At 58.8% G+C, this 20,497-nt stretch overlaps 9 protein-coding genes across 9 annotated transcripts; 5 read left to right on the top strand and 4 right to left on the bottom strand.

Moving 5' to 3' along the window:
- Window positions 1-666: 666 nt before the first annotated feature.
- Window positions 667-2,766, top strand: BO80DRAFT_402398 (putative amino acid permease; the record flags this gene model as incomplete). Its single annotated transcript, XM_025717609.1, has 7 exons — window positions 667-798; window positions 844-914; window positions 965-1,078; window positions 1,165-1,628; window positions 1,678-1,701; window positions 1,761-2,086; window positions 2,155-2,766. The coding sequence occupies 7 exons, from the start codon at window positions 667-669 to the stop codon at window positions 2,587-2,589; spliced, it is 1,566 nt and encodes a 521-aa protein (XP_025577685.1). The 3' UTR covers window positions 2,590-2,766.
- A 68-nt stretch (window positions 2,767-2,834) lies between these two features.
- On the bottom strand, window positions 2,835-5,032 carry BO80DRAFT_463040 (DUF4246 domain-containing protein). Its single transcript, XM_025722560.1, has 5 exons — window positions 4,923-5,032; window positions 4,786-4,862; window positions 4,643-4,721; window positions 3,626-4,591; window positions 2,835-3,568 (listed from the first exon to the last, which is right to left on the bottom strand). Exons 1-5 carry the CDS (start codon window positions 4,989-4,991, stop codon window positions 2,969-2,971), a joined length of 1,791 nt encoding a protein of 596 aa, XP_025577684.1. The 5' UTR covers window positions 4,992-5,032; the 3' UTR covers window positions 2,835-2,968.
- Window positions 5,033-5,219: 187 nt separating this feature from the next.
- BO80DRAFT_423262 (WSC-domain-containing protein) lies at window positions 5,220-6,224 on the bottom strand. Its single transcript, XM_025719007.1, has 2 exons — window positions 5,787-6,224; window positions 5,220-5,703 (listed from the first exon to the last, which is right to left on the bottom strand). Exons 1-2 carry the CDS (start codon window positions 6,073-6,075, stop codon window positions 5,363-5,365), a joined length of 630 nt encoding a protein of 209 aa, XP_025577683.1. The 5' UTR covers window positions 6,076-6,224; the 3' UTR covers window positions 5,220-5,362.
- Window positions 6,225-7,531: 1,307 nt separating this feature from the next.
- On the top strand, window positions 7,532-9,160 carry BO80DRAFT_492052 (zinc-binding alcohol dehydrogenase family protein; the record flags this gene model as incomplete). Its single annotated transcript, XM_025723741.1, has 4 exons — window positions 7,532-7,567; window positions 7,997-8,132; window positions 8,170-8,207; window positions 8,245-9,160. 4 exons carry the CDS (start codon window positions 7,532-7,534, stop codon window positions 8,968-8,970), a joined length of 936 nt encoding a protein of 311 aa, XP_025577682.1. The 3' UTR covers window positions 8,971-9,160.
- Window positions 9,161-10,083: 923 nt separating this feature from the next.
- On the bottom strand, window positions 10,084-11,501 carry BO80DRAFT_443027 (tyrosinase family protein; the record flags this gene model as incomplete). The annotated part of the gene is made up of 5 exons (XM_025721315.1): window positions 10,084-10,344; window positions 10,412-10,688; window positions 10,740-11,005; window positions 11,058-11,220; window positions 11,314-11,501. 5 exons carry the CDS (start codon window positions 11,499-11,501, stop codon window positions 10,084-10,086), a joined length of 1,155 nt encoding a protein of 384 aa, XP_025577681.1.
- Window positions 11,502-12,964: 1,463 nt separating this feature from the next.
- On the top strand, window positions 12,965-14,465 carry BO80DRAFT_350442 (oxidoreductase; the record flags this gene model as incomplete). Its single annotated transcript, XM_025715542.1, has 7 exons — window positions 12,965-13,171; window positions 13,234-13,459; window positions 13,506-13,652; window positions 13,728-13,845; window positions 13,899-13,967; window positions 14,029-14,055; window positions 14,120-14,465. 7 exons carry the CDS (start codon window positions 12,965-12,967, stop codon window positions 14,463-14,465), a joined length of 1,140 nt encoding a protein of 379 aa, XP_025577680.1.
- Window positions 14,466-15,177: 712 nt separating this feature from the next.
- BO80DRAFT_17341 (uncharacterized protein) lies at window positions 15,178-16,804 on the top strand. Its single transcript, XM_025713954.1, has one exon. It carries the CDS (start codon window positions 15,315-15,317, stop codon window positions 16,689-16,691), a length of 1,377 nt encoding a protein of 458 aa, XP_025577679.1. The 5' UTR covers window positions 15,178-15,314; the 3' UTR covers window positions 16,692-16,804.
- A 573-nt stretch (window positions 16,805-17,377) lies between these two features.
- Window positions 17,378-19,476, top strand: BO80DRAFT_453513 (MFS transporter; the record flags this gene model as incomplete). Its single annotated transcript, XM_025722013.1, has 6 exons — window positions 17,378-17,390; window positions 17,665-17,818; window positions 17,869-18,270; window positions 18,327-19,030; window positions 19,098-19,202; window positions 19,262-19,476. 6 exons carry the CDS (start codon window positions 17,378-17,380, stop codon window positions 19,474-19,476), a joined length of 1,593 nt encoding a protein of 530 aa, XP_025577678.1.
- Window positions 19,477-19,881: 405 nt separating this feature from the next.
- BO80DRAFT_17258 (DUF4267 domain-containing protein) lies at window positions 19,882-20,425 on the bottom strand. Its single transcript, XM_025713952.1, has 2 exons — window positions 20,389-20,425; window positions 19,882-20,313 (listed from the first exon to the last, which is right to left on the bottom strand). The coding sequence occupies exon 2, from the start codon at window positions 20,292-20,294 to the stop codon at window positions 20,055-20,057; it is 240 nt and encodes a 79-aa protein (XP_025577677.1). The 5' UTR covers window positions 20,295-20,313; window positions 20,389-20,425; the 3' UTR covers window positions 19,882-20,054.
- Between the last annotated feature and the right edge of the window lie 72 nt (window positions 20,426-20,497).

Below are 20,497 nucleotides of genomic sequence, written 5' to 3'. Positions count from 1 at the left end.
AATTCTCGGATTCGCTCCGATGACATCGGAAACCGTTGGGATGAACACCACAGTGCGGTCTGACACTCGTCTCAACGCCGTGGATCAGGTTCCTCCGATGGGGTTGATTCCGATTCCAACCAGCGCAGTATGGGAGACTTCCAGGACTGCATCGGCCCTACACGTGAAGGGGGACTTGGAATGACGCGATCCTCCGAGGTCTCAGAAGGAATTATCAGAAGGCTCATAAGCTAAGGGCCTAGCTCACGAAGACACAATGAGCATTGTCTGAGACATCGACACCGTCTCGACGCCCGGCCGTTCATCGGATGATAGGGCTCCATATTATAGTAGCTTAAGTGGCCACGGACCCCTCCCGACCCGGATCGGAGGTATCGTAATCCAATCCGCTGCCACCAGCACCGCCCGAGAAAAACGACGAAATGGCCCTAGCAGGGATGACAGGACCGTCCAGACGCCAACGGACACGATGTAACGGCGGGCGGCCGCCGGACGGGGGATCCCTGCAAGTGCATCGGCCATGGCCCACTAGCTTGCTGCTAGCTACGCCAACGCACTCGCCAGTCTGCGCCTGTCCCACGGATTGATTAAGCTCCGACTTCCCCCCCTCGCCCACCCTCCGGAGGTTCTGTCCGCGAGTCGATCATCCGCTCACGGTTCAGCACAATGTGGCCCGAGAAAGGCATTCCATCGGTGTACACCTCCGCCCCGGAAGAGGGCGCCCTGCCCGCGACCAAGGGCGGCACCACCCAGGATGGCCGCGACATGTGGCGGGTTGGCCGCGATCAGGAACTGAATGTAGGTGGTGCGTGCAGCGAGGATGGCCCGGACTGACCGGGGCAGCGGAACTTTCGATTTCTCTCGGTGCTGGGCTTCAGTGCCGTGTTGATGTGTACCTGGGAGGCGGTGCTCTTGTAGGTGGTCTCCCGACGGACGGTGGAATCCGGGCTAATTAGTTGGGCAGTGGCGCCTCGTACGGCCTCACGGATGGAGGCAAGGGGGGTATGATTTACACCTACCTGGGGGTGCTGTGCGGCTTCAGCTTTCCCATTCTGTCCATGGCCGAGATGGCCTCCATGTACGCGCCCCGGCTCCTAAGAATCCCTTCCGGTCCACCCTACCCTCCAGCAACATATCACGCCACTAACGGTGAGACCTGACTAGGGCTCCCACCTCCGGGGGTCAATACCACTGGGTGTCCGAGTTCGCCCCGCCGAGCTGCCAGTGTCTGCTCAGCTACATCACCGGCTGGGTGTGCGTGCTGGGATGGCATACGGGCATTGCCGGCTGCTCCTACACCGTGGCCAATATGCTGGTCGGGCTGCTGGCCATCAACTACCCGGATTCCTACGAGTATAAGCCGTGGCACGTCACTCTGTTGGTGATCGCCGTGGCGGTGGCGGCCCTCATCTTCAACACGCTGCTGGCGCAGAAGCTGGCTCTGATTGAGGGCATCATCCTGATCGTCCACGGCTTCGGCTTCTTTGGTATTCTCATCCCGCTGTGGGTGCTGTCCCCGTCGGTGCCACCCTCGGAGGTCTTTGGGTCCATTGTCGACCGAGGGGGATGGGGCAACAACGGCCTCTCGTGTCTCGTCGGCATGGTGGGCCCTATCTATGCCCTGATCGGTGAGTCGTACGAGACACCAGGACCAACGTGAGACTGACGTGGAATAAGGCCCGGACTCGGCAGTCCACATGTGTACGTCTACCTATATCTTGAAGAACGCCGTGTCAATTCACGACTAACACAGAAAACAGCGGAAGAAATCCGCGATGCGTCGCGCGTGCTCCCCCTGGGCATGGTCTGGACCCTGATCCTCAATGGCGCCACGGGCTTCGTGATGATCGTGACGTTCGCCTTTGCCGTCGGCAACATCGACGAGGTCATGGCCTCGACGACGGGTTTCGCGTTCATCCAGGTGTTCCTGAACTCGACCGGCTCGGTGCGTGCGGCCACGGGGATGACGGTGGTGATCATGATCATGCAGTTCTGCGCCACCATCAGCAACGTGGCGACCACCTCGCGGCAGATCTACTCGTTTGCGCGCGACCAGGGGCTGCCGTTTTCTAGCTTTTTTGCCCAGGTGCGTACATCTCCTCACCGGTTCCCCACGATTCATGTCTGTATGGCTCCGACTAAGTATGGGTCCAGGTCAACACCACCTTCACCGTACCCCTCAACGCCCTCTGCGTCAGCCTGGTCATCGTCTCCCTGCTCTCGCTGATCAACATCGGCTCCTCGGTGGCCTTCAATGCCATCATGTCGCTGGGCACCGCCGCGCTGCTGTCCTCCTACCTCATCTCGATCAGCTGCGTCCGTCTCCGCCGCTGGCGCCAGCAGCCCCTCCCCCCGGCCCGCTGGAGCATGGGGCGCTTCACCCCGGTGGTGGATACCGTGTCGCTGCTGGTGCTGGCGATCGTGTTCGTCTTCACCTTCTTCCCCCTGACGAATGACACCGCCCCGTCCGAATTCAATTGGGCCATTGTCATCTTCGGGGGGGTGGTGGTGTTGGCGCTGGGGTATTATGCGCTGCATGCGCGGAAGGTGTACAAGGGGCCGGTGACGAGGGTTCGGGTGGCACAGTGATTTCCTCATTGTCCGTACCCAGTCATAGATGGGGGGATGGGGGGTTTTATATAGTAGGATGGTACTCGTGGTACCACGCAGGGCGAGGTGATGTGTGAATGACAACGTTCGCCACACGAGTTCGCATGAACCCATCGTAGGAATTTAATTACTAGGGTTTTCAAATTTAGTCGTCACCGATTGTAGCAGGACGCGCACAGCCGCATGTCATGATTGGCATGGTAATCCACCCACGCTCACCGGGAGTTTGGAATACATGTTTCGCTACTGAAATTGGACGAAGAATAGAATTATGGCGCGGCTGATGGCTCGATGGTCCGTCGGAGCCATCTCCGATGAGCGCCCGCATTAATCAACGTGAATATACACGGCATGCCCGTCAGTGCTCACACAGCGCAAAGTCCCCCCGCTCAAAGGTCGTGTTCTGGGCGCGCTGGCGAGCCCGTCGCTCGTCCATCAGCTCCTGGCGGTAGGCCTGAGCCGCCGCCCCGGTCATGCCCGCCGCGGGCAGCGCCTGGGACACCAGGTGCTGCAACTCCGGGGGCAATCGCGCGGATAAGGCCTGCTGCACGGCCGCCTGTCGCGCGCGCGCCCACTCGGCTTGCTGCGGTGGCACATGCGCCGTGGAGATGATGCGCCGGTGGGGGTCCACCAGAAAGAGGGCCAGGATCTTGCGATGGCCCGGCTGCGTGGGATCCGCCAGGGCAAAGGGCGCCACGCGGTGCTGCACGGTATTGGGGAAGGTGAGCAGTCGACCTGGGCGGCACTGGACGCTCCCCAGATCTTGCGTGACGGGGGTGTCCCCCAACCCGGTCACCTCGGGGCCGAATCCATACACGACCTGCAGAAATTCATGGTGGCTCTGCTCATAGCGGACCTCGGACAGGTCCGTCGTGGCGCGTTGCCGGAAGCACAGATGGCTGTCGGTGATGTTGTGACTGTCGTAGTAGTAGATGGCCGTGGCGCAGATCCGTTCATTCTGGCAGCTGTCAGTCACAACCCCTTACCTCGGAGCCCGACGCCGGGGGGACCTCACCAGCTGCCCTTCAATATGCCACGATCCGCCGCCATAGTCCGGTCGCTCCGGGGTCAATTCGATATTGGCCAATTTGACAATGATCTGGAGCCCGTCGTCCCGAAACCGCGTCCGCAGGTCCACCGGGCCCGTGTAGGACGGTCGCGAGGGCGTGAACGCCCCGGGCTCGGGCTGGCGGATGGGCCGCGCGCGCCGCCATTCCTCGTGACGGTCCCAGAATGCCTCGCTGTCCGAGTCCTCGTCCTCCTGGGGTTCGGGCTCCGGCCGGGGGTGGTCCAGGTACTCGACGTGGTCGTAGGGGATGCGCTCGTTGCAGTAGCTCCGGACCTTGGTCAGACTGGCGTCCCAGAGGGGGATGGCCGCGTCGATGATCTGCTCCACGACGTGATAGAGGTCTTCGTGCTGCGTCGGGTGCAGATTATTGATGTACGATCGGATGTGACAGCCGCCGGTCTCGTTCAGCGCCACGTCGCAGGGCAGCCACTGAAATTTCCGGCTATAGGGGCGCAACCCGTTGTAATGCCAGGAATTGCGCCCGACGGAACCGGCCTCGCTTTCCGGGGGGATGGGCAGGTGGACCCCCTCGCCCATGCTCTCCAGGCAGTCGTCCCGCGTGATGCAGCTGTCTGGCAGGATGCGCGTCTGCCCATAGACCAGTGGGAACAGGGACGGATGGACCAGGTCGACCACGCGCTGCTCCGAGCCGGGATGGTAGTCCTTTTGATCCTCGGGGATCGTCTCCAGCGGGCGCACGGCCTGTCGCAGGGCCTGCTGTAGCTCGGGCGATACGGCGGTATCGGAGCGCACGACGCCAATATCAAAGACGGGGAACAGCCCGTGGCGCTGGAACCCCTCCGTCTTCCATCGCAGCTCGCGGAAGATCCAGTCCATCATGCGCCGCGAGACATCGCGGCCCGATTCCATGATCTCGGTCCGCCATCGATCGGTGATGGTGTCGTCGAACACCTAGTCTGATTCAGTGCTCGCCGGAGGACATGGCTCGGGCGGGGGGTCTACCTTGCGATCCCACTCGGGCTTTTCCGCGATGGCATTCATGATCTGCATCATGGTGATTTCTCGCTGGGTGCTGACCCGGCTACGGGGGCGGCAGCAGACGGCCGGTTAGTGCGGCGAGGCCGGGCTGGCAGGCGTCGACTTACCCGGCGTAGCCCTGCTCGACATCCCGCGGGTCCAGGGCATTGGGAAACACGGATAATTCGTAGAGATTTCGCTTCTGCTATGCCGGGGTAGAAGTGGTCAACCAGGCATCCTAGACCAACAGACCAGCGAGACCTACCGAGGGCCGGTGATCCAAGGGCAGATTAAAGCCGGGGAGTTGGACGGGGGTGGTGTGTCTTGATCCCATGGGTGTGTGGATATGCTATATATACCTCTGTAGGTGTATATGTATGTAGATGTATGAACCCTACTCCGACGAGACATCCGCTTTTATAGAGCCGGGGGACGGAGGCACCCACGGGGGAGACAAGGATGCCTGGCAGGCAGCAGGCAGCAGGCAGCCTCGAGAAATCCGCTATTTAAGGTTTCCCAACGTGCTGCCCAGCCGTCGCCAATCGGGGATTCTGAAGCATAGGTTTGGTTTTGCATGCGCCTACAAAGTACACGGGATTACACATTGCACATGCAGAGGTTCACTACGACCACAACAAGAGATGGGATCAACAAGCAGCTCCGATCGGCTGGGGGAGCTTGGAATCAGCCATCAACGGCAGGCATCTAGAAGAACAAGAACCGGACGCCACGACTCGCCCCCGACGTGGCCGTGCTGGGGGACGCCACGGCTGCGGACACACTGGTCGAGGCACTCGCCCAAGAGGCCGGCTGACTGACCGTGGCCGAAGTCACCGTCGGGGTGGGATACACCGTGAAGCTCGATGCCGTTGTGGTGGGCCCATTGCCCGGACCAGGCCCATCGCCATTCCCAGGGCCGTCTCCTCCGCCATTATTCGGGCCACCACCCCCCCCGGTGCCCGGCGGCGGACCATCGCCCTGGCCACCCTCGTCCGGGTCCGCCAGGATGCCCAGCTGATACACCGACCAGACATTGTGACCACCACCTAGATGTCCCCCCCCCCCCCGAGCGCGCGTTAGCCAATCCGTGCCACGGAAAGTCGGGGCCACCCTCCAGGTCACCACGTACAGGTATCGATGGGGTAGCCGGGGCAGTTGGTATTACATTGCGTGTGCGCGACGACGCTGGCGGGCGCGGGCGGTGCCGCGCCACACCAGCAGTCCGCCGCCTGCACGGCCGCAAAGGGCGCCGCATCTTGGGCGCAGAGCTGAGCGCATAATCCCACCGACTGGTAGACGTTGGGGCCCTGGTTGGTCAGGTTGCCGGGCGAGGCGTAGCAGCCCAGGTAGTGCTCCGCCTGGGCGCGGACGGCGAGCGCGAGGGCCAGCACGGTGCCGACCGAGATGGCGGCCTTCATTGGAGGATCGATCGGTCGGAATCGACGGAAGAAGGGACGCGGACGGGTGCAATGAGTGACTGGTAGGGAGAAAAGGACAGAACGAGGAGCCCGGAGTGCAGAGAGACGAGATGGACACCCGCCGGCTTTAAAAAACGGTTCGTCGCCGGACCCTGTGATCGGCCGCAGACCCTGAAGGTGAAGGAATCGACCGACCGGGCCACCCTGGCTCGGGTTTAGGGCCGCTTAGCGCGTCGATAAGGGGTCAATGTCTGAAACCCAACGTATCAGAAGGTGCCCCGAGCGGATGCGCCCCACGAGGCCCTGACAACGGTTCCCTCTCGCGTCGTCGGGGGATGATGGATGGCTGATTCTCTCCGATTTTCCAGTCGAGCCGGATGCCTTCTGCTATGGTCCCTCACGGTCGAGATGATGAACATTTCTACATAGTATTTCCCATCTCCCCGGTCCTATCCATGGTTCGGCCTGGGTCCGAAGCACTAGCGGTGATGGCGATACCCCGCTCTCAAACCATGGCCCAAACGGTAGGCTCCCGATGCGAACCGAGGCAATCAGTAGCCGGACTGGAGAGTATATGATGATTCTTCCTCGCCTGCAGGCTCATCGGACTAGGAACCCTCTACGGGATCCGTGGCTAAGCGGCGAGGGGGTGCGCCCCAGTTGGAATCATCTCCACCATGACCGCCAGGAGCATCCGGCTTACTCTAGTCCAGCATAGCATCAACTAGTCCCTCGACAGCGAGCCCCCTTGCCCTTCCCTCTTCTCCACGACCATCCCCCCGAATGCACCCGAGCAGAGACTGAATGTCCTCCATATCCCAGCAGGACCGCTCCAGGGACCGCCAGATCGCCTCGCCCTCCAGCCAGGCTCGTCGCGTCATCCACCACACTCCCAGCGGGCGCATCATCTCATACCACCCACCCAGCAAGAGCAGCGCGCGCGGGTCACGGTCCCGCAGGAGCTGCTTGAACGGGGGGGGGGGTCATGGTGCGGAGACAGTCCACAAAGCGGAGGGGATTCACGATCGCCGGACGGTCGGTATACAAGGCGCGTGCCACCTCGACAGCGACGTCACGGTATAGCGAATTCTCGACCGAGGGAGACACAGGGGTCAATCCAAAGAGGCGGATGAACGCGGGAGGGACCTGATGGAGGTTCAACTCCCCTGGCTCCCCAGGGTAGAGGGGGGCTCAACGGACTCGGAGCTAGGGCTACGGCAACCGGGTCCAGCGACGCGGATGGCATCAAGCGCCAGATTGCTTCCTTTCCCCCCAGTGATTCGCAGCCAGGCGGAACCAGGAACCACAGGATGGCGGCCGTGGGGAGCAGCGCGCCCGTCTCCTCCGGGGGGGATCCCCGCGCCAGTTGGTGGTTGAACCCGGTGAGAGCTCGGTCCCAGTGCTCGGAGGCTTCCAGGCTCAACCCGGGAGGGCGGGGGTGCCCCGTGGCGCGGTCATGCATCAGGACCAACGCCAGAAGGGCATGCCTCAGGTAAGGGGTCTACTCCTGTCAGTGAGCAGGCCGAAGCAAGGACCAGACCCGGGGATGCGCACCGATCGCGCCAGCTGCACTTGGAAGCGGCTCAGGAGGTAGTCCATCCGGTCCGTCCAGTAGGAGAGAACTGCGAGGCAGGGTCATCGAGACCGTGCGCTCCACGGTGGCCTGCAGAGCCGGCGTGGAGGTGTAGGGGCACGACACCCCGTATGCCTGGCATCGTCGGCAGATGGGCTTCGTCTCGTCCACACTACGCCAACAGAGCAGATTCTCGGCACCGGATTTCGGGGGAGTCCTCGTTCCGCCACGACTTACCTTGACGCTGCGGAGTTTGCAGTTCCCGAGGGAGACATCGGTCACCTCTCTGACTAACAAGGTTGACCACCTGTCATCCGTCCGGCAGGCCGTCAGCACTAAGTCCTCCAGATTCAAGGCACCAGCCTGATGTTCCGCTGGCTCACCTATCCCTGCATTCTGGGCACCGACGTCGCCGGCGAGGTAGTCGAGGTCGGCCCCGGGGTCACTCAATATCAAATGGGTGACCGCGTGCTGGGCATGGCGAGTGGGAAGAACGAGATGAATCAACGCTCCCGCCCAAGGCGGATTTCAGCGCTATGTGGTCCTGGCCACGCATATGGTCTCCCCGCCTTCCCGCGTCCCTGTCGTACGAGCAGGCCGCGGTCCTGCCCCTGGGCATCGCCACCGCGGCCGGTGGCCTCTTCGAGCCTGACCAACTCAATCTCTCCTACCCTTCGACTCATCCCACTCCCACCGGCCAGACCGTTATGATCTGGGGCGGGTCCACCAGCGTGGGCAGCAACGCCATCCAACTCGCCACGGCCGCCGGCTACGAGGTGTTCACCACTGCATCCCCGCACAACTTTGACTATGTGACGCGCCTCGGGGCCGCCCCGGTCTGGGACTATCGCAACTCGACCGTCGTGCCGGACATGATCGCGGCCTGCCAAGGGAAGACCGTGGCCGGGGCGCTGGCAGTGGGCGCCAACGCCGCGGACGGCTGCATGGCCATTCTGGCACAATGCACGGGGAACCGCGTCGTCGCCCTGGCCAGCTATCCGGTGCCGTCCCCCCCCCCGCCCAAGCACTTGACCATGCTCCGCACCATGCTGGCCTTCCTCGGGGGGAGTCTCGCCTACTGGCTCAAGGCCCGGACCAGCGGGGTGCGCTACAACTACATCTTCGCCTCCACGCTGTATGACAATGGCATCGGAGAGATGATCTTTGCGAACTTTCTCCCGCGGGCGTTGACGGAGGGTCGCTATCAGGTGGTGCCGGAGCCGGTCGTGCATGGAAGGGGACTAGACAGCATTCAGGGGGCCATGGACTATCAGCAGCAGGGCGTGTCCGCCAAGAAGGTGGTTGTGTTGCTACAGGAGTAAGTTTGCGGGCATCTCATGTTAGTGGTAGTCAGTGATATATTCCCGTCTGTCTGCAGATTATTGTGATTAGCTGCAGTTTTAATCCTCTCTATTCATTCTGTTCTTATACAAAGTTCAGGCCCCGACCAGACGGTGGAATTCAATTCTATATCCCACATGTATTCCCTGCGTTCATCCATTTGCGTTTTCCCATTTCATGGAGTGTTGACACGGCTCCTAAAGCACCTCTTCAATGCGACTCTGTGCAGACCAAGAAACGTAGCCCAGCGTTTTCTCGCTAGAATCAACGTGCATCCCACTCTTCTGGTATTTGCGGTCACCCAACAAGTTCCGGTCTATTCTGGAAAGACGTCTATGAAAAATCATTACCGCCGAGGCTACCAGAAGAGGAGGAAAAAGGCCAGAGGCCTGGATGTTGTCCTATCGTTAAGTTATATTCTCAAGTCAAAGTAACATTCGGAGGTATAAGTGCCGGTGAAGAAGAAATGACGAAACCTGGGACTCCTGAGGAAGGCCGATTGGATGAAATTCATGCTTCACCTACTCAAGCCACGGCCAAGGGCCATGTATAATCACAGCGACTTTCGAGAGGACATATCTACTTCCATCTTCCTGCTACCAACTCAGGTCAGGTAGCCTGACGGCTATCTTACCATGGTATATACTATCGGATTTCTCTTAGTGCTCCAGGTCTTAGGACACACAATAAGAATCCATTCTGTCCTTTCTTCGGCAGTGAATTTGAAGGGCCTGCGAGGGATTGTTCTCTCTCCATGAGCTGCAGTATATGATTCCGGCATGGTTGGCGTATGAGGATGTTTGCAAGATGCAAGATTCAATTATTTGGACCATGGACAAAGGTATTATAGGTAATGGATGAATACGGTATCATGCTGGGCAGTTCGCGGGGTGTCTGATGAAGATATAGACTGGCGATGATTGTGCCTGAAGCGGGAACAGCTCGAACGTGAGACCGGGCGAGCAGATTACATCAAGATGCTTAGGGAGATTGACCAGGAATGGCATATCTCGAACGAAAGAATTATAATTAGGTTTGGCTTCGCTGTATCTATGACGTGCCTACAGCAGACAAGCCTGGCGACAAGCCGCAGTTTACTCGTAGATGTAGCACAGCGGAGTACCAGCGGTGGTGTCCAGCACATCGTAGATCTCGCGCGGCACCGTCAGGTTGCCCATGTACAGGAGATCGTGGATGGTGGTGTTCGGCGACGGCATGAGACCATCGATGAAGTCGGGGCCCTTGACGACGTAGGTCCGGTTGGCCGGGTTGAGGTTCTGCCAGATCCAAAAGGTGCGGTCAATCATGGCGTGGTGCAAGTAGAAGGCCGGGTCACCGGGCGAGGCGTACAGATCCTATGGGTGAATATCAATCAGTATCTGCCGGGATGATGCCACTCGTGGGAGGGACAGCCAAACTTACGCCACCCGGATCTCCACCAATGGTGAAGTGGCCGGCCGTGTGAACGCCCAGGAAGCCTTCCTCGAAGAACCCTTGCATGGTCCACTCGAAGCAGGAGATGTTGTCGCAATTCTCAATCAAGCTGATGACGTCGCTGCTCTTCGTCCAGCCGAGAGCGGTCCAGGGGGAGATGTCCCGACGCAGACAACGGGGGTTGTAATCCAGTCCGCTGCCGTTTTGGGCCACGAGGCCAGGGATCTGCAGGGTGGGGTCGACGGGGCCCAGGTTGACGGTCATGCTGTTGATCATGGGTTAGTATAAGAGGAAGAGTGGTCGCCAGGGAACCTACTTGGCGAAGGGGCCATTGCGGACGCAGCCACCACCCACACCCGGCGGGATGGTTGTGTACGCGGTGGCCGGGGTGCCGTTGTGGGCGACGTAGTCACCGTTACCCGACATACTGTACTCGGTGCCATCGAAGACCGGCGAGTTGATGGGGTTGGCAGCGTACTTGTTCCACGCCCAGTACGGCTGGTACCCGTCGTAGCCACATTCGGTGCGCAGCGCGTTCTCGTAGGCCCAGGTGAAGTAGCGGTGCCAGGTAAGGAAGTTACCCTACGCTTCCAGGTCAGAGCAGAATATCCTCAAGGCATTCTTCGCCACATACCGTGCCGTGGATATAGAGCGTCTGGTTGATATGGACGGCCACAAAGTCGTCGAAGCGGTTCCGGGCGCCAGGGGCCCAGGTGGGGTCGGACCGGGGGGGCTTGGACATCAAGCAGAGCACAGCATCGGTGTATTTCTTGCGGTCCGCCGGTGCAAGCGAGCCCCTGTGGGAGAAGAGCGATTAGCGTCAATGGATCGTCACACGATGCAAGCAACGGTTGCGACTTCGTGTGGATAGATCGGGAAAGCAGTCGTACCATTCCTTGCGGACAGCCGCATTGTTAATGTTGCAGCTGGAGTTGGAAGCTCCCTCGGCCGCCACATAGGCGACCTTGGTTGCGAGGGCCTTGCTGGCCAGGGCATCGACAGGGTCGGCGGTGGCTGCCGACGCCGGAGCGACGGCCAGCGCGGCGGTTGCAGCCGCAGAGAGGAACGAGAAGCGCATGGTGCTGGGCAGTGCAGTTCTCCGGAGCTTGTGAGAGCGTTCTGTCAGGCGAGTCCACTGGGAGAGACGGTCCGTTGCGACCTCTATATACCCCTTTACCCCCCACGTGCATCGCTGCCGACCAATGCAACGGCCAAAGACCCATCTCGGAATCCGGCATGGTAGCCCTCAGACCGTCAGACGATGCAGGCACAGCATGGTCGGCTGTGGTTGCAGTCTAGGCCACTGCTAGTGATGTCTTGGCTATGGTGGGTGGAGATGACTGGGCGGCGACGTACGATTCCGGGCAGGCCGTTGGACAAAGAGATTTGATTACTCTGGCCGGTGCCTCGCTAAGGTCCGCGGAGACGTTCCGTCGAATGAGCTAGCCATCTGGAATTCGTGGCATGGGGCTAAGGCTGTCCGTCGCGGACCGGCGCGTGTCCAAAGCGACACCAAGTGGGGAGACCATCGCCAGGGTTTGGGATCCCTGGCCGACAACCTGGCAGACCCCTGTCGATTTCCCCAGGTCTGTCAGATTATCAATCGCAGCCGGGGGCCGGCAGGATTTGGGTTCTCACTCCGGGCCAGATAGCCTTTCGAAACATGTAGAGATACCACGGCGCAAGAAAGGGGAAGGCAAGGAAGGGCCGGAGCCACGCCGCGACTCAGCCAGTGCCACGTTGCCAAGGACTCAGTCGGATCCGAACCAGCCGGCGGAAAAGGTCCGCAACACGCTAGAGCGAAAAGCTCCTCAAGATAGATGACTGGCATCTCCACCCCATCACGGGCCAATCTCCGACGCTCCGACTGAAGCCCATTTCCGCCGGTCGACCCCTCCAGAATGTTCGTTTTCTGGCCTGTGAGTCGGGGCGTCCCCAGCGATCGTCGCGATAAGCTCAAAGCCTTCATTGCTTCCACGCGTAGCTCCAGTGGTTCTTGAAATCGGCGCCCGCCATCCGTCTGGGGATCACGATCATCCCGTCAGGATATAGAGATCTCAAGGTTTGAGTCTCCCATCACCCATCTAAGAGGTCGGAGATATGCCTCACTCAGTCGGCACCGGTAGCCCTCGCCGACGGCACTAAATCCTGCGCAACCCCTGCTAGTCGCCACAGATTCCGAGCAGTGGCTCCATTCTGCTTTTGCCGAAGGCCCCCCTGGTACGATTAATTAATTTTGGTTCACACAATCCTTGGCTGAGGTTATGACTGGAGGGATGCTGTGCCCTTTGACCGAGTTGCCAGGGGTCAGGATTCATAAATCGGTCATAATAGGTCCAGAAACGTAATCCCCCCTTCTAGACTCATACGCCCAATTGCATGAAGCTAAGACCGTAGTGGTGTACCCGGAATCCTTGACCAAGCCGTTGGGCCGGTTGAATGTAGAAAAGGAGGCGTGGGTGCGTCCTCGGCCCCATTTCCTGGACGTCTAAAGTCTCTGCGAGTCTTCTCAAAAGAACCGGCCGGCAGTTCGCGGGCAGTATGACTCCTCGTTTTCCCGGCGTCGAGGACCCACGGCTGTTGCTCTGGCCTCGAGAGGGGTCGGATGACTCCGATGCTCCGGGTATCCTCACAATAGTTGGCACCTTGACCGGACTGTCGACCTTGGTGTTGTGGCTACGTTGTTATGTGCGCGGGTACCTCCTTCGACGCTTCAATGCAGAGGAGCACATCATCATCGCGGCGTGGGTAGGTCACTCTACTCCCTCGTCTGTAGGGAGAGGAACTGTCTCGCTCATCAAGGAGTATAGCTGTGTGCCATCGGTGTCCTGATTTGCTTCGTGCTGGAAGCCCAACATGGATTGGGGCGGTATAGCCAGGACATCTCTGACCAGGATAATCAGATGCTGTCCAAGCTGGTCTATTGCCACTCAATCATCGTCATGGTCGGCCTCAGCCTTGTCAAGATTTCCCTGGCCGTGTTCCTGCGACGGTTTTCGCAAAGCTTGCTAAGCAAAGCGCTGGTTGGGTCAATTGGTAGGTTCACGCCACTATGCATCAGGGGCACACTGACCGATTGCAGTCTTTCTCATCGCGTTTACCATTGCCTGTAGTTTGACCCTGATCCTCCAGTGCATTCCCGTGGCAGCAGCATGGGATACAAGCCTGCGGCCTCATGCGCGCTGCTTCAACAATGATACTTTCACCGCCATTGGCCTGTGGAATAGCAGTAAGATTGCCGTGCCGGTCCCTTGTCAATTACAACGTGTGTCTGACCCTCTGTGGCTCTCTCGTCCCTTGCCAGTTACCAACCTCGTTACCGATGTCATATTCGCCACCCTTCCAGTGCCCCTTTTCATCGGAATCCAGGTCAATTGGCGAACCAAAGTGTCACTTATTGGAGTCTTGAGCCTGGGATACCTGTCAGTTGGCGCCCCATGGTGCAATCCCCGTGGCGACTAACCCCGCCGATTAGAGCATGCGTTGCTAGTATCGTCAAGATCATTTCCCAAGTCAAAGTGCTCAAAGAGCAGAACATGTACCGGTAATGATGAGCCCCGTTGCAGGTCAACTGGCGTGGATCAACCGAGCTGACAGCCGCACAGACACGACACATTCATGATCTGGAATTGGTTTGTGGCACCGCGACGGATGGAACCAGGAAGAAAATGGAGGCTAATCGGTTGGCGTCTTTAGTGCCGAACTCAACGTCGCCATTCTCGCGGCCTGTCTGCCCAGCATCAAGCCCCTGCTGAAATCCATCCTCGATGGCACTCGCAGTTTGACCAGCGGGCGTCGCAACGCTACTGCCTACCGCTACAACACGCACGGCTACTATGTCCAACACAGCACCGATATTGCCCTGAAGTCAGTGACCAGGACGCGACCGTCGCCATACGATATCACCCACGACGCATCAGTCGTGGCAAGTTCCGACAGTGATTCGGGGAGTCGGCGCGAGAGTGATGAGCAGAGGCTACATCGGACCGAGCCTGGCATCATGAAGACGACGGAGGTGGTGATCCAAACCCATGGCGATTGATGTCTCAAAAGTGGTTTTGTCTCTCTTAGTTCCTTTGTCAGCTTCCTAATCAACCAGGTCTGCTTACTGCATGTTGAACTTGGCTGGAACAGATCAATTTTCCTAACGCCCACCCGACCTCGAGTGGCCGAGCGCAGTATTCATTTCCCATCACCGTAGTCTGTGACGAGTGAAGATTTACCCCCGTTGGGCCATGCGCTTCCGTCCAGCCCAGAGCACTGAGTCACCAACCTCTGCAGCAGTCGCAGGTCGCATAGATGCGTCGGGCAGTGGAGACAAAGCCATCGTCATGCTGGAGCATCCTGGGAAACACACCCGCTACTCCAACCACCGGTGTTTCTCCTCGGGATGATATTGGCATGCAGCGCAATATCCGCAGCGCCCCGGCCACCAATGGGAGGCGTTGCTGTTCGTCTTGCCCGCGAGGGGATTGCGTATACCACTGGAGGTCGGATGGACTGGTCCGTCGGCTCCACCAGACTCCCGATGATCAAGGTCAGGAACAGAGCACTCGACTATTCGTTGGTCCACATGCAGTTGCCATGGCAGTCAATGCTGCTATAGATGCAAATTGAGGATGTCAGAGCTGCCCGAAACAACAATAGTCCTCCACTCTGAGAGTAGCTGCCATCCATGGGATGCCTCGAATGGGAGGCCGGCAGTCTGCATTGATGATAGACGGCTCCACTCTCCATTGGCAATGATGGATGATGTGGGCAAGAGCTCCATGAGAGCTTCATCCGAGACGGTAGCATCAGATAAATAGATCGGCGGCCTCACTGATGCGCCGCAACGACGGTAGCCCTGGAACTACTGGCGAGTACCTCATCATACTTCCACTTGTGCATCATGGCTCCTTTCCGACTCCTCCTGGCCTGCGTTCCGCTGGCTCTGGCATCCATCACGGTGTTAGACCCCAGCGACAATGCCGATCTGACTGCAGATGCCGCAGACAATGCCTTGGAAGTGGACTATACCACCGACAATGGTGGTCCCTCGTATCTCCTCTACAATATTACCGGCCCCTACTACTATTCCGATGAGGATGCGGAAGTCAGCCACCAGACCCTGTCGGTGAATGCCAACGACACCAGCGTTCTCGTCGCGACAGATGGTGCGGTCGTCAATGTGTCCTATACCGACGTGGTCAAGAAAGGTTACTCGACATGGCTCAACCAAGCGAGCTTCTTTGGCGTCAACGCGGCCATCAATGTGGCGAATGCCTCCACGGCCTATATCGATCACAGCAACATCACCGTGCACAACGGCGCCGCCAATGTCTATTCGTATGGCACCGGATCAACTGTCTACGTGAACCACACGGATCTGTACAGTTCGGGCCCCGTGTCGCACGGCCTCTATGCGAGTGGCAACGGTACCATCTATGGCTCTAACCTGCGCCACTATTCGGGTGGGAGCCGCTGTTCTTCCTTCTCCGGGGACAATCCGGCCGGGTATATCCATGTCACCGATGCCGTTGCTCACACGGCGGGAATCGGCAGTGCTATCTTCTACACGCTTGGGGAGAGCTATGGCACGGACGTGGTGGGAAGAGCCGAAAGGGCGCCCAGTCTTTTCTCCGATGGCGCGCAGACATCCGTCTTCGAGAATGTCGATTTCACGGCCGGTCTACTGGCCGGGACCGTCATGTTCTCATCATCCACACGCTCCAGCGGCGCATCTCTGACCTTCTCCAACTCCCGCCTGACCACTCTGGGCGAGGACATGGCCGCCCTATGGTTCGGAAATCTGATCGCATCGGCCACGATCCATGCGACCGAGCTGAACACCACTTCAGGCATCCTCGTCATTGCCAATGCGTCCCAGATCACACAGTCCTTCGACCACTTCGTCGGATGGGAGGAGAATTCGAGCATCCAGCCCGCACAAGTGTCCGTGTCGGTGACAGAGTCCTCACTCACCGGAGATATCGTGGCCTACAATGGCAGCTCCATCGCCTGGAGCCTGGCCGAACACTCGAGCTGGACAGGAGCGGCATCCTTCGGAAGAGGGACTGCGTACGTGGGGGTCACCCTTGATGCCACCTCCACCTGGACGCTCACGAAGAATGTGTATTTGCAGAATTTCACGAATGCCGATACAACCAACAGCAACATCCAGAGCCAGGGATACAGCATCTACTACAATGCATCATCATCCAGTAACGCATGGCTCAAGTCCACTAACACATCCCTTCCAGGTGGGGGGCGGTTGCAATCGTACTAGGCACTTCCTTTTGGTCTGACCGAGCATGAGCCGATGCTTGCACCTGGGTTTTGCGAGTTTGTCACAGCAGGGCACAGTTTTGTGATCAGCAAGTGTGATGAGGGATGCGATTGGTGGCTCATCTTGAGAACATGTAACTAGTGGCCATGGCCGTAGCTCGAGCAAATCAGCCTTTCTTGATTGCCCATCAAACCCGTTGAGCATCCCTAGTGCGTAGTAGAGTGTATGCAGGTGTCCGATGCAGGGCTGGGCGGGGAAGACGGTCCTGGAACGGTCCATCTGCAATACAGCCCTATTTGCCCACCTGGGCGTGTTCCAAGAATTCCCCATCACGTTACAGTAATTAGAAGAGAGGCCGTCGCCCATTATCATGGCAATAGCGCAGCCCAGGATTGGTCCAGCGAGCAGTGGCGTTGGACCCCGGCTCCCCAGCCGCGTCGGCTCCCTTCACGTGCGACAAGCCACGACAGTGCATTACGCAAGCCCTGCAGGTAGTCAATATAGATTCATTTGGCTATCCCGTCGTCCCTGTGATTGACAGCTCGTCCCACTCAAACGGTGCATCCCATTGGTCGGTTGGCTGTGACAAGCCAGGATAGGGCCGAGACAGGATCGACGCGGTACTGGGCCCTCTTCCTGCGGCCGCGGTCGACTTCAAGGCCTCCGGCTGGTCCTCCTTAGGGAATATGGCCGGTCGTTGTGGATTCAGGGCCGATCCACGGTCTCCCCCGCATTGCTGGTCTCCCGAGATCTCCTCCACAACCCTAAAGGTCAACCCCGGATTTGGGCTCCACATCCCTTAGAGACCACGTCGATCTGGCCGTCGGTCGTCTCCGTAGGGTGCAGAGCCGAGGCGAGGGGCCAAGAGACGACTTATAAGGCCCTTGGCCATGGAAGCATCTTCTGAGTCCATCCGGCTGCGCAGCACTCCCCTTCGAGCCAGCGGAATCAAACAACAAGATGGCGGCAGGAGTCCCAAACCTCTCGGTTCGAACGGTGCAGAAGATCGGAGAAGAGGACCAGCACCCTCACCGTTCACTAGGCCATGTTCGCTTGCGCCATCACGAGACCAACGAGGTGATCTTGGTGCCTACCCCCTCGGACGACCCCAATGATCCGCTGCGATGGTACATCCTTGTTACCCTCACCAGAGCTGGTAGTTGACGCGTTCCACTAGGTCTACCTCGTACAAGATTTACATCGCCATCCTCGTCTCCCTTGCCATGGTGATGTGTAACTTCATGTCGGCGGGCCCGACCGTTGCCATGGTGGACGTCGCTGCCGACTTTAACACCAGTGTATCTCGCGCGGCCTACTTCTTTAACAACAGCGCTCTGCTGCAGGGGGTATCCAACTTGATCTGGGTCCCTCTTCTGAACAAGTATGGACGGAGGCCCATCTATCTTGCGGCGTACCTGCTCTATTTCTTTATGATCCTGGGAGCAGGGTTGGCCACGACCTATGCCGGCGAACTCACCACCCGCACGATATTGGGGGTGGGTGCTGGTGCTGGTGAGTGTCTGGCACCGGTCACGATCGCCGACGTCTTCTATCTCCACCAGCGGGGATATGGTATGGCGTGAGTTGTCCGTGACGATAGCCCGTCGGGTTCAGTGGACTGACCTCGACTACCAGCATCTACAATTCCGCATTGAGTGCCGGCGTCTCCTTCGGGATTATCATTTCCGGCTTGGTCACGATCAATCACTCCTGGCGCGCCATCTACTGGGTGGGCTGTGGCTTGGTCGGTGGCCTTCTTATCATCGTCGTTTTCTTCTTCCCCGAGACCGCCTTCCCAAGATCCACCAACCCGGACGATGTTCTAGGCGCCCAGAAGCATGCCGAGCATGTCGAATCCAGGGGATCGGAGGTCCTCCAGCGGAAGCAGGGCTACCTGCAAAGTCTGCGTTTCTGGTCAGGACAGACGTACACGGATGAATCGCTTTGGCGCATGTTCATCCGCCCCTTCGGGCTCATTCTGCTTCCCCCCATCTTCTGGGCTACCATTGTCATGTCCGTGACCATCGGCTTCCTGGTGGCGGTCACGTCGAACTTCGCGAGCGCTTTCAGCGAAGTGTATGGATTTGCTGCCTGGCAGAGCGGCCTGTGCTTCATCGCCGGCATGCTGGGCTGCTTCCTGGGGACTTTTGCCGGCGGGCCGTTTTCCGACTGGGTGGCCGATGCGCTCACCAAGCGCAACGGAGGCATTCGCGAACCGGAGATGCGCCTGCCCGCCATTATCCCCAGTGTCATTGCAGCCCCACTGGCTCTGCTGTTGTACGGTTTCGGTATTGGGCGCGGCTGGCATTGGATCGTGCCCACGATCGGACTGGGGCTGTGTAAGTTACTCCCGACCGTGTGATTGTTTCATTTCCTCATGCAGAGATCGCTGACGATGCGCGTAAGTGTCCTTTGCCATCAGTCAGGGAACCAACGTCTCCTTCGTCTATTGCATCGACTGTTACCGTCCGGTGGCCGGTGAGGTTGCCGTCACCCAGCTGGCGTTCAAATGTAGGATCTAGCCTTCTGATCTGCCTCTCGGATTTATCGTTACTGACTAGCTGTGACAGCCTGCTTTGGGTTTCTGCTGTCCTTCTATACCAACCCGTGGATCGATGAATCCGGGTATGAGGCCGCCTTTGGCGCCATGGCCGGCATCTCCGGTGGTTGCCTGCTGTTTTTCATCCCCTTGTATTTGTGGGGAAAGCCCATCCGGATGGCATCAATAAAGTGGCCGTTCGTCCAGTTTGTCTTCTGGAAGGATGATCGGGAGGTGGGGGAGTGATCAGCGTCATTGATTTCTGGAAGTGTCCCCCGGATGCGAGTGACATATCCTTCGATGGAGCCTACCAAACAAGTGATTGTTTCTCTCGTTCCAAGTTGTCAGGAAATTCCACTTGCATATTATTCAATTCTAGGCTGGTATGAAGCTTGTATTCGACCATGATGATCAATTGCCCAGATCTTCAACGCTACACTGCAAGGGGCCCAGTTTGAAGTAATGGCTGTCAAGTCTGAAGGGCGCGGGAGTCGGGGCTGTTGCATGCTAGATTGTACCCTCCCCGTGCCAGGTACATGCTCCCTGTAGAGCATTGGCATCCTCGACTGCGTTCCTCTGGGACTAGATCTCTAGTATGGCCGGTAAAGAGCACGACGAGATCTTCCACCCGGTCGAGGACATCCAGGACTCCTTCAAATATATAGGAATCTCCACAAGGACCACCCAGCGAATCCCAAAGATGCCACCCAGTGTCCAAAGGCCTTCGTCCTCAGCGTGTTACCATGAGTCCACACGAGGAGCCCATCGGAGAGCGCTGCGAGCGCGAGGATGGCAGCGAGGGTGGTGAGGGCGGTCTCCTGGCCCTAGTACTGCAGGGCAATCAGCGCCAGACCATAGCTCGTCTCTCGAATCCCCTTCAGGTACATGAGGGGGGAGACAGCGCCCGATGGGGGAGAGGTATTTGTATGCGTAGAAACGGCTGCGGATTCGAAGGGGAGACCAAACCACGGGTATTCGGAGGCTGGGCGACCGATGGCGTTGATGCCGAGAGCCAGGCACAGGGTGCCCAAGATGTAGGCAGGGGTTGGACTGAAAGTGGCCATTTCTCGCGTTCTATGCGGTCTAGCTGGGGCCACTCTGGGATTAGCACATTCTCCACCGTTCCATCAGCGGATACTAGGGAGCTTCGTGACCCACCTCGTGTGCAGTCAGAAACTCCGGAGTAGGTATTCTGCGGTGTCACTAAAAAGCAAAATGTCTCCGAGGAGCACAGTAGGAAGTAAAGAGTGAGGAGTGAGTCTCAGCT

The sequence above is a fragment of the Aspergillus ibericus genome (assembly GCF_003184845.1).
Source record: "Aspergillus ibericus CBS 121593 unplaced genomic scaffold BO80scaffold_10, whole genome shotgun sequence".
Classification (NCBI taxonomy): Eukaryota; Fungi; Ascomycota; class Eurotiomycetes; order Eurotiales; family Aspergillaceae; genus Aspergillus; species Aspergillus ibericus.
Note: the sequence above shows the minus strand (reverse complement) of the source record. Positions and strands in the feature narration are given on the sequence as shown.

Bases quoted from the DNA above. Each gene is read 5' to 3' on its own strand.
- BO80DRAFT_17258 (XM_025713952.1), bottom strand. From the start codon at position 20,294: ATGGCCACTTTCAGTCCAACCCCTGCCTACATCTTGGGCACCCTGTGC.
- BO80DRAFT_17341 (XM_025713954.1), top strand. From the start codon at position 15,315: ATGGCTCCTTTCCGACTCCTCCTGGCCTGCGTTCCGCTGGCTCTGGCA.
- BO80DRAFT_423262 (XM_025719007.1), bottom strand. From the start codon at position 6,075: ATGAAGGCCGCCATCTCGGTCGGCACCGTGCTGGCCCTCGCGCTCGCC. The intron at 5,704-5,786 runs GTACGTGGTGAC...GGGGACATCTAG, and splicing joins CGGCTACCCCATCGATACCT to GTGGTGGTCACAATGTCTGG.
- BO80DRAFT_463040 (XM_025722560.1), bottom strand. From the start codon at position 4,991: ATGGGATCAAGACACACCACCCCCGTCCAACTCCCCGGCTTTAATCTG. The intron at 4,863-4,922 runs GTAGGTCTCGCT...ACCCCGGCATAG, and splicing joins CCTTGGATCACCGGCCCTCG to CAGAAGCGAAATCTCTACGA. The intron at 3,569-3,625 runs GTGAGGTCCCCC...GACAGCTGCCAG, and splicing joins GGCATATTGAAGGGCAGCTG to AATGAACGGATCTGCGCCAC.